The sequence below is a fragment of the Andrena cerasifolii genome, chromosome 1 (assembly GCF_050908995.1).
Source record: "Andrena cerasifolii isolate SP2316 chromosome 1, iyAndCera1_principal, whole genome shotgun sequence".
In the NCBI taxonomy this organism is placed as follows: domain Eukaryota; kingdom Metazoa; phylum Arthropoda; class Insecta; order Hymenoptera; family Andrenidae; genus Andrena; species Andrena cerasifolii.
This window is the reverse complement of record NC_135118.1, coordinates 4228359-4239247: the sequence shown is the minus strand read 5'-3', so window position 1 is coordinate 4239247 and position 10889 is coordinate 4228359. Positions and strand designations below refer to the sequence as shown.

The 10889-nt window shown below is 37.4% G+C and overlaps 2 protein-coding genes across 2 annotated transcripts; one reads left to right on the top strand and one right to left on the bottom strand.

Annotated features, from left to right (window-relative positions):
• The first annotated feature begins 152 nt into the window (after positions 1-152).
• On the top strand, positions 153-3257 carry Nprl2 (Nitrogen permease regulator-like 2). Its single transcript, XM_076830216.1, has 8 exons — positions 153-293; positions 365-456; positions 538-694; positions 1077-1194; positions 1264-1498; positions 1935-2065; positions 2140-2309; positions 2386-3257. The coding sequence occupies exons 1-8, from the start codon at positions 198-200 to the stop codon at positions 2560-2562; spliced, it is 1176 nt and encodes a 391-aa protein (XP_076686331.1). The 5' UTR covers positions 153-197; the 3' UTR covers positions 2563-3257.
• LOC143378428 (cilia- and flagella-associated protein 45) lies at positions 2700-5407 on the bottom strand. Its single transcript, XM_076830138.1, has 6 exons — positions 5198-5407; positions 4606-5004; positions 3854-4239; positions 3662-3794; positions 3259-3552; positions 2700-2897 (listed from the first exon to the last, which is right to left on the bottom strand). The coding sequence occupies exons 1-6, from the start codon at positions 5390-5392 to the stop codon at positions 2700-2702; spliced, it is 1605 nt and encodes a 534-aa protein (XP_076686253.1). The 5' UTR covers positions 5393-5407.
• Positions 5408-10889: the final 5482 nt, after the last annotated feature.

Sequence of the window (10889 nt, the reverse complement as noted above, 5' to 3'; positions counted from 1 at the left end):
TTACAAAACGCATATTTCACGTTTGAATCTTAAAGAGTTGCCGCCCATATACTCCCAATATTTAAAAAAAATATCCGAGAGATAGCGCGAGCGCTCCGCGCCGAAGATACCTAGCTAGCCCATAATGTAAGAACTCTGTAATTTATTCTTTTACAAATAGATTATTGGACTGTGTACAAATATAAGCGAACGACAATATGAATGACACAGAGGACAAGGGACAAGAAGATCCCATCAGATGTATATTTTTTTCAGAGTTTCATCCTATCGTGGGTCCAAAAATTACTTGCCAGGTTAATAATAAAAATTCTATAGTCTATGTGGTCTTTTAAGTTACAACGAAGGTAATTTAATTATTTTTCAGGTTCCAGATAATTTTATTTCAAAAGATATTTTCGACACTGTCAGTGTTTATATTATACCGAAGGCACAATTGCAACGCAGCACTATAACAGTGTAGGTTTCCTACTTAAATGACATTAAAAGCCTTTGAGTGGATGTTAATCGATCTTAACAACATTTTCATTTTCTTTACAGAACACTGAAGGATTATAAGATATTAGGATTCCCTGTAAAAATCGATGACAAAAAATACGCAAGAAATGCGTTCTATTTCAATTTATGTTTTGTCTGTGAAGCGGAAGCTCGCACCGTACACTATGAACCTGTTGTTAAGAAGATGTCTGATTTTCTAGTAAGAACTCTTGTTCTATTAAGGGCAAATTCCGCTTACGCCCAAATCGCCCGTGACTTTCATTAGGGTATGTTTCCTTATACGCGACTGGACGCATCGTCAAGAATTTCAAAGTCGATTTTCTTGAAAATGAAGCGCAATATCAAAAAATTTTATTCCTTTATCTCGACTTATTTACTTGTTATAAATCTAAAAGAAAGAGTAACTTTTTTTCATATCATGCTTCACTTTCGAGAAAATCGTCTTTGAAATGCTTGACGTTGCGTCTGTGCGCGTACAGGAAAAACCTAGCTTAATGAAAATTGCGGACTATTTCGGCGTAAGTGGAATTCGACCTAATTAATTCATCGATAATTGTGTTAACTGCAATTCAATCTTCTAGATGGCCCTTGAAGTAGAAAATTGTTTCTTGTCTGCGTCGGATGATAAGACAAGGTTAGCAGAGATGCTCCGTCAGGTCATGCAGGACCTGAATTTGCACAAGATGTGTACATTGACAGGTGAGAGCTATTTGCAACCAGTAACTCGACATAGGTGCGACAAGAATATGAAACGCAGTATGTTATTAGAGGGGACGATGACGTCCCACTTGAAAGTCATAAAGTTAGCTCCTGAGCCGAAACCAGTTCTTGATCATCAGGTACCGATATTCCTAGAAGGTCGTGAAGCATTTCAGAGCGATCAGTGGGACTTGACTACTCAGCAAGTATTGCCTTACATAGATGGATTCAATCATGTCGCACGCATTGCAGCCGAAGCAGACGTTGAAAACAACCTGGTCAAAAGCTGCGTGCAGAATCTTGTGTAAGAAGCCACCCTTAAATTACGTAAGGGTTCTTTTGGCGATTTTTTGCCCTCTCCCTCCCCCCAGTATAAGAATTCGTAAGATTCGATATCGCAAGCTCCTTCTTATGTAATATTTTTTACATTCAATTTTTTTCAGTTATTAAAATTCTTTTAAAGGTTTATATAATTCGTTTAACTCGATTTCGAGAAATTTAAATTAAAACTACTTTTCTGGAACATTAATGATAGAATTTGTATTTATTGAAAATTAGATTAAAAAATATTACGTAAGACGCTACCTGACTCCCCCCTCCTTGTAAGAAAACGTAAGAAATTCGCGACCCCCCCCCCCAAAACCCTTACGTAATTTAAGGACGATCATCCCTAAGCGTATAAATATAAGATTTCTGCGGAAATACATAGCTACTACAATATTCTTTTCATTTACTTTCAGCTATTACGGTGTCGTAACATTGATTCCAATATTTCAATACAGTAATGTGTATGCCGTGACTTCGAAATTAAAAGAATTAGCAGAAAACATAAAATTACAAGAACGTTGTATAGCATATGCTTCAAAACTTCGTATGTTTTATATATCAAGTGAAAAGATCTACAAAATCGAGGATACATTTTACAAAAAGTCACTTTTCTTATAGCCAGACAACCTGCGTATCTTAGAGACATATATAGAATGTACGCAAGTATGACGCATGGCAGCAGCATGAGAGACTTATGTCAACGACTCAATCCACAGAATTTACGAATAAACGAGAGAAGATTAGTACAATTTGGTCTCATCGAAGGCCTTATTCGACGAGTATATAAGGTTTGCTCGCCAGTGTTTCGATGAAATCTGTGCTACATTTTCGGAAGAATTCGATTAGCTTTGTCTTTGGTTGCAGTATCCAATATATCTGCCGGGATCACCTTGCAACGAAGAAATGAAGAACAACCCGACTTATAAGTATTTCACAGGAACGTATAGTCTCGACGAAATTTGTTGCAGTACCGGTCAATCGGCGGCGCACATCGAAGATATCGTCGAACGTGATCCAAATGTTATCATGTTATGGAAGTAACATGTTTCTTATGTATTTTACAATTTCCATAAGCGCGATGTAACTTTCTGATTCAAGCAGGAATATCTTATGATGCTTCATCGCAGAATACGTTGTGTACGACAAATGGATAATCCGTGGCTGCTAATCTATCGTGTTCATTGAATATTCTCGATCATTCGTTTCACTTCGTTAATGTACATTTCGGGCACTCTGTTGCTCCTCATCTCGTCACACTTCTTCTCCATCGCTTCGCGTAATCTTTTCTTACGCATTTCATTCTCCGTACGAATCGCGAGACCCTCCTCAAACATTCTTTGCCTCGACCGAATGCGTTCCTTTTCCTTTTCATTCACCTGAGGAAAATAATAGGTAACAATAGGACATAAGTTACATCATTTATCTAGACATAGGCAGAAGTAATTATTAACTGGACGAGAGTACGAAAGAGTAAGAGTAAAGCCGGGAATCCACAGGGAAGCTCAGCTATGCGATGCAATGTTTTAACGTAGCTTTTGGTGGAAACTGTTCCATAACAATGTATTGAAGCTAATTTTTTTAAAACGTAGCATGGCATAGCATCGCATAGCATAGCTTAGCTTCGCGGTGTATTCCCGGTTTAAAACAAGTTTAACAAAACCAACAATAAGATATTTTCTAATGCTGTTTTAAGGAACAGTTTATAATCAGAAATAAACTATCGAATTAGAAACGAACCTGTTTCAATATTTCGCTTCTGTGAATCAAAGCTTTTCGTTGTTTCGCTTCAAGCTCCTTTTGTTCCCGGCAGAAAGCTTCTTTTTGTACGCGTACGATGTTTTCAAACTCGCGTCGCTCCCGATCCAATTCGATTGCCTGCATTATGCGTTTATAATTTATTTGTTTCTCCCTTTCCTCTATAAGAGATTTGTGAGTTTCTGCTCTTTTCAGAGCTTCTTCTTTCTCCTTCTGTCTCCATTCACGTTCTACTTCTTCCTGAATCCGTGCTGCATTCAGTTCATCGATGCGTGCCTGTAACGACGAGAATTGTTATTATAAATAAAGTCAATTTTTATTTGCAACAACAAAATTAAAAATTAAATTGGGAGAGAACAGAGCAGAAACTTGAACAGTTTAATACTTGAAAATCGTGGCTTTGCAGGGTTTGTGATGCTACTTTCGCTTTCTCCCCCTCCTTTTTTAATCTCGCCAATCTTCGTTCTTCTGCTACTTTTTCCTCTCTTTCCTGCTTATACTGCTGATACTCTTGGATCCTAAAAACAACCCTTATTAACTTGTCAAAACTAATTAAACGTTCGACGATGAGGTTTACCTCAGATCAATAATTTTATCCTCCTGTTCTTCCATGCTCTTGAAATGCTTTAATTGCTCGTTTCCTTCAGCAAGTTCTTGCCGGAGCTTTGCATGTTTAGATTCTTTGTTACGCAGTTTTGCAATTTCGTTTTGTTGCCAGGCAGTATTGTTTAAATTAATCAGCCGACTCTCTTCCTGCTTCCTTTCAAACTCGAGCATCCTGTATTCCTCGTTCTGTTTTATTTGCCCTTTCAAACTATTAGCGAATGTCTGTTTTCTTACTGCTTCTTCTTGTTCTTTTCTAAGTTCATTTTTGATCGCCCATCTTCTTTCGTTTTCCATCATATCGTTGAGACGTTCCTCCTCTTCCCCCAATTCCTGTTCTATCAGTTTCTTTTCTGCTATCTGAGAAAAGGTTTGAGTTTAACTACTACTATACTAGTTTCCGTTACTCGCAATCAAGTAAAACAGAAAGTTTCCTTAATAAATAAATCATCTACGACCCTGATAGCCAGACCTGGGCAGCAGAATCTGACATCAGAACCGTAGCCGTCTGTGTCCGCAGATGGCTGCGTTCTGAGGTGCAGAGCCTGATGTCAGATCCACAGCAGATTCTGCCGTCTGCTACGGTTCTGACGTCAGACTCTGCGCTCTCATGCTAGAGCCAGACCCTGCTACCAATCTGATGTAAGACTGGAGACAGATGGTTATCAGAGGATGTGCGATTACGATTATTCCTGCTTGTCTTTATTTCTCTGCGCTATTATTCACCTGCGCGTCTCGGATGGCACGACATTTAGTTTCCAGAACAATTCTATTGCACTTTTGAATCTCCTCTTCCTGCTCGAGTTTCATGTTCTGCGCTCTCTCAAGAACGTGGTGTAGCCTCTTTTTAGCCTCCTCCTCTATTTCAATCGATTCTGCACATTTCTCTCGAGGCTTATGCATGTCTATTCTACGAAATTCTTCTCGTCTCTTCAAACTCTCCTTTATGAGTCTTTCCCTGTCTTCTTCTTCCGCTTTAAAGGCTGCCTCCTGTTCCTCCTTCATCATAGGACCACTGCATTCTCGAAACTCCTTATACTCTTCCTTCGTTATAACTTTCAGTGGCTGTTTCTTCATGGGATTTACTTGCATCCTTGCCCTGAGCCTACCTCCTCTTTTACCCAGCTAGATATCACACGGATAATGAGAAAATGCAGGCAGCATCGAGTATCCAAAACAAATGATATTCAGCTATGATTTAACTAGCGTGTAACAATTTAATTATCTGCACAAGCTCGTCTTACAAGCACGTTAAGAAGAAAGTTGCCGAAGACAAGAGAGCGAAGTGCTAATTGTGCCCAAAATAAATGCTAGCTACCTCGTTTCCATCGCCTGTACAGCAACGTTTCACATGGGTAGATTTGCATTCAGTGGTGCGAACACATGCACTCCGTACCACATTCGAGCAAGGTTGCCCCATGAATTTTGAATTCTTTTGATGCCTCGCATTACCAGGCGATGATCTACAAACAGCATTCCCCTTGGACATATTGCTCTCCACTTTAAGCACCATCGCTCAAAAGTTGCTATTTGCGTTTATTTTCTAAAAGAGCGCTTATAGTGAAGCGGACAGCGTTTTTGGCAGTTTCGGATAGACCTTTATTGAAAATAGTTTTGGTTATTGTCGACAAATGTCGATAAAAGAAAGATCAGGATGAATTAACCAGATGGAACTGACACCGATGACTGACTCGAAACAGAAGCTGTGTATTTGCTTACGAATGGTAACCGGCGATCGCATCGTTTGTTTGTTCAATACCTCGTATTGTAATTCGAGGACACATTCCGATCGGTTCACGAAAAGTTGATCTTTCGTTCGACAACTACACTTTGCAAATCGAAGTATGTAGATTGTAGAAGAAATACACGAATGTGCCCATTAAACAAGCAGTTGGTTAATAACGGTTTTAATGAAAACTCTGATAGGGGAAATTGTATTTTATCTCTGCCATGCAATTTTGCAGGAAGTCAAGTTTTTTTCCTGAATTAAAGAAAGCATTCGTCTTCAATTTGCCGCCGATGTATGTATGTATATAGGTGTCCAGAATAAATAACAACGGGGGAGGTAAAGTCGGAGGGTTGTCGAGAAAATTGCACAACGGCTTGGGGCAAAATTGCGACCGCTATTTTCTCTTTCTTTGTCTATGGAGAAAACCAATACCATCTAAAATCATGTTTCGCTAGTTTTTAACCATGATATTAAATTCAATAATAGAGAAAAAATAAATAAAGGTTCCTGATAGTGAGGCAAATTAATGATATGTAGGAATAGTTGTCTGCTACTAGTTTTTGAAAATTAGGAAAGGAATTGGCTAGCTAGATGATACAATGGTACGTTTACGTCTGGGTTAGGTGCAAAACATATTAGTATTTATAATCATTTGCACTGGAATTAATTACTATAGTATTAATGTATGTACATGTCCTACGCTCGTCAAAACTATTCTTATTAGGTATGTATATATTATATATCTAGATGAATATTAATATTTTTTTGTTTAAAGGCGAGTGAAATAAAAGGGACACAAATTAAATTGCAGCGCAAGAGGTTAACGCGTCCCGTGCCATATCGGAAGGAGCCATTCCACGCGAAATCGGACACTTTTCGGAGTAACATTTCGGATTTTGGTGAAACTCGGATATGTTGTAGACTTTAGTGATGTATAAATGTAATTTCAAAGGATTTTTAAATTTTTTAAAAATTGTGGATCTTACAGCTCTTTTTTGTAATAACTTTATTTGCTTAGGATATTAAAGATGCACACTAGGGTGGCTCTTATTTTCGACTTTTGAATTTTCTTCGGGGCACCCTCCGGGTTTTCCGTTTTCATAACGGGAAAGGGTGGCCCTGGGACCTTAAACATTTAAATCATTATTTAACAGCTCGCGAAGTCGATTTTATACAATATCTTCCAAGTTATTGATTAAATAAAAAAATGTGTGCAACAAAAGTTGTAAATCCGGACAAGGAGCATCTTTTATGTTTTATTATTTTTTCTCGCGCGACAAACGGTTTTCGAAAAAAGTCCGAAAAACTAAAAAAAAAAATATATTCCTTAAATTTTGAAAGTTTAAATGCTTCTAGAACAGTTTTTATTTACGAAGGCGAACAAAAAGAATGAAATTTTTATTTTCGAGGACAATTTGTAAACATTTAAGGGGGAGGGGGGCATATACCGAAATATGTGAAAACAATTTTCCTTATTTTCAGTGTTTGATATGTTATGAATATTTGGGACCAAAAGTTTTGGTCCCAAATTTTCAGGAAACATTCATGACATACCAAACACTGAAAATAAGAATTTTTTCACATATTTCGGTATATGCCCTCCTTAAATGTTTAAAAAATAGTCCTCGAAAATAAAACTTCCATTTTTTGTTCGCCTTCATTAAACTTTCAAAATTTAAGGAATTTTTTTTTCCTTTAGTTTTTCGGACTTTTTTCGAAAACCGTTTGTCGCACGAGAAAAAGTAATAGAACATAAAAGATGCTCCTTGTCCTGATCTACAACTTTTGTTTAACACATTTTTTTTATTTAATCAATAACTTCGAGGATATTATATAAAATCGATTTCGCGAGCTGTTAAATAATGATTTAAATGTTTAAGGGCCCAGGGGCACCCTTTCCCGTTATCCGATCAAGCTGAAACTTTGCACGGATTTTTTTTTAATTACTTGGAACTAAGAGTAAATAAGAGCCACCCTAATGCACAGCATGCCCAATTACAGTACGTTCGTATGGATATATCGTCAATTTTTTCTACGTTAGAACTGTACCACAATATGAATGAAATTTTGAAATTTTTATTCATCCAATTTAGCGGGTGGATGGCCCAAGGTTTTTATATCGGATATTTTTCATGTTTCAGGCGAAAGCGGCTGGACAGTGGGCATCGTAGAAATATCGGAATATTCTATCCTCTGTTGCTGGCATTTCCAAGAATTCACTTCTGTGACAAAGTTGGAAGTATTGGAAGTATTTTATGTTATTCTTGGGGTGGCGGAGCACCGTCGTGACCGACGGTGGGGTGATTCACCCCTTTTGTTCGTGTGTGCGTATCGCCGCCGAGTTTCCCTGCGACGTCTTTCCTCAGGTGGGAAAGCGCACATGTGACTGCGCGTCACTTATCTGCTAAGTGTTCGTATCGCGAGAGTATACATATATTATAAAATATTCCAGCCACGAATTCCGAGGTCTCCAACTTCTACCACGAAGAATACCACCCGCCGAACATGAAGCACTTTGGGAGGCGATTACGTGCCCTCCATTAGCGGTGGATCATCGCGCGAAATCCCTTGCTGCCTCTGTCAACTTACCCCAATGCTGAATTTCTTTGAACCCTCTGATTGTACAGTAACCTGCGCTGTTCACTTTGCTTTGAATTTTCTGGAATCAACCGCATTGCGCGGGCAAAGCGAACGTGTAAGTTCGGCTTTATTTCGACTGGAGTTAAATAAAACTGTACAGTAGCTGCGCAATGCTACAGTACGGGATATAAACGGGGATACGTGCTGTTCGACGATAAATATTAGATACAAACGCCACACCGATGGTTTCGTGTATTATGACGTACAAAGTTTCAATGGAGAATGTCGTTCCAGACGCAGCGAGTACATAATTGCTCTTCGGCGCGACTATCACTTGGCAAATCGATTTTGTAAGGGAGAACTTTTGCATTTCAGCATCGAACAACGTGACCGAAGGATGAAAAAGTCGATCGATATCGTACATGAATTTTGCACGCGCGAGTTAAGTTTAGCTCAACTTCTGTGTCGGGATACTACTGTTAAATAAATAGATATATAGCAAGTGTGGTATAGTGTGTGGATAAAGGGCCTACAGTGGCGACTGTAAGGGGTGCAACGCGCCCTGCAATGTTGCAACAAGGATAGTGTACGCAATACCTGGTAACTGTAGCTCTGACTTAAGTTCTTTTTAAGGTCCTATCTGTTTTTCAGCTTCCCACTTTTTTTTAACTTTTGAAATGTCCACAGTGTACTTGTTCCTGTTCATATACCTTGCACAGTGTTTTCCCAAGAAGACAGAAGAAGAAATGGAAAAAGTACCCCTGCTCTGTAATTTCTGAAAGAATATTGTTGTTATATTTATTAGCTCGTCCTGTGTACACTAAAGCTGTGTAAGTGCTTGAAGTATACAAGTATAGCAAGTTGAAATTCAAACTTTTATATGAGCCGTTTATTTTGAAAGTGGCCTAACTCCATTTTTCAATTTTTTCCGGTTACCATGGTTACATGTACAACTTCATGTTATTTAGCAGTAAAGCATTTCAGGCTGCTTATAATCCGAGCAAATACGATAATTCTTGACACATAAGTTTTCAGAGTTAGTTCAATAATCGAACCGTGTAGTTTGAAAGTGGCCTAACTCCATTTGTACTTAAATCAAGATATTTACTATTGATAATGTCAGAAAGCAGTGACGAAGGTAATTTTAATTAATTAGTATTTACAAGTTAACCTGAGTTTTTGGACAATTGCGTTAGTTGAGTAACCAGTACATTTAATTAATATGAAACTTAAAATTTAATATTAAATTTTAGAAATTATTTCACCCATGGGGAAGAACAGAACAAGACTATTTAGTTGAGATAGTGAAGAAGAAATAGTAACTAATGATTTAAAAAAAAATCGAAAACGAAACAGAATTATAGAACAATGTTCGTCTTCAGGGAATGAAGATGCGATTAACAATGGAGAAGAGATTGATGAATCATACATCCAAAAAGTGCGAAAGATTAAACGGAATTCAGGAAAATGATATTGTACTCAAACCGGAAATATTGTGCCTGAAAAAATTTTCGAAAACAAAGATTGCCGTTGTCGGAATGCTTGCACAAAAAATTACGACGAAGAAGAAAGAAATAATATTTTTGAGAAGTTTTGGGGTTTGGGAGATTTTAACAAAATCAATTTGAAGCATCTTAAATTACGTTGAATGGACTTGGGCACCTTGAAATTTTATAATGAATCTGGTTGTTAATTTTGGAAGTGGCCTAACTCCATTCTTGATAAGAAAACGCATATTATTCACTTAATAATTGCCACTATTTTAATAGGGACTATAAATTTAACATCCTTAGATACACTTAAGCAGTATGACTCATTAGTATCCTATACGTATATTTTTAAATTCATTGAAACGCAAACCCTTAAATATCTCGATTTGAAGATAAAGGGACTTAGGCCACTTTCAAAATAAACGGCTCATGTAACAAGTGACGCCTACTTCAAACAGCTTGAATATTCGGTCAAGCTTGACAAAATAATTGAATGTTCGAACGGCTTGCTTGCGTACGAACTACTTGCTTTCAAATGACTAACTCGAACAATTATTAATTAACAAGCATGGACGTTTGCTTTAAAGCATACTTTTATTATTCTGATTTTACTCGCGGAATCTAAAATCATTGTTAATTTTTCAACTTGTGTAGACACAGGTATGCACAATAGTAATAACTTATATGCATTACTATTTACATTAATTATACGTATATCACTGTCGTCTTTATAAAATGAATATTATAACTTCCACACATAATAAACCGTATGAGTACATATTCTTAATTTTTTTTTTCAAGATATAGCAACACTTATTTTCATAAGTTCCTTGATCAATTGCTTTTCAAGTAGCTGAAATAGATTTGAGTCGTTATATCAATTCGAGTATCTTGAATATAAGCAGGTCTTTAAAACGTCCAAGCTGCTCCAATCAACTCGAGATCGATTTTTTTTTCAAGTTCGCTCGAATAATCAAGCTACTTCGAAATTCGAATCCCGAACCCAGGAATTCAAAAGATTCTGAAACTTCGTGAATATGTAGGGGATTTCCTCCTGATTACAACGCAACTTCTGTTTGCCGCCCAAATTCACTCTAAGGGGGTGAAAATAACCCCTTAAATTCCGGCTATTTTCCGATTCTGTTTTTATAACTCTCGAACTGTAAGAACTTTGAGTCACCAAACGATAGTCCTAATTAAAAGAAGTAACT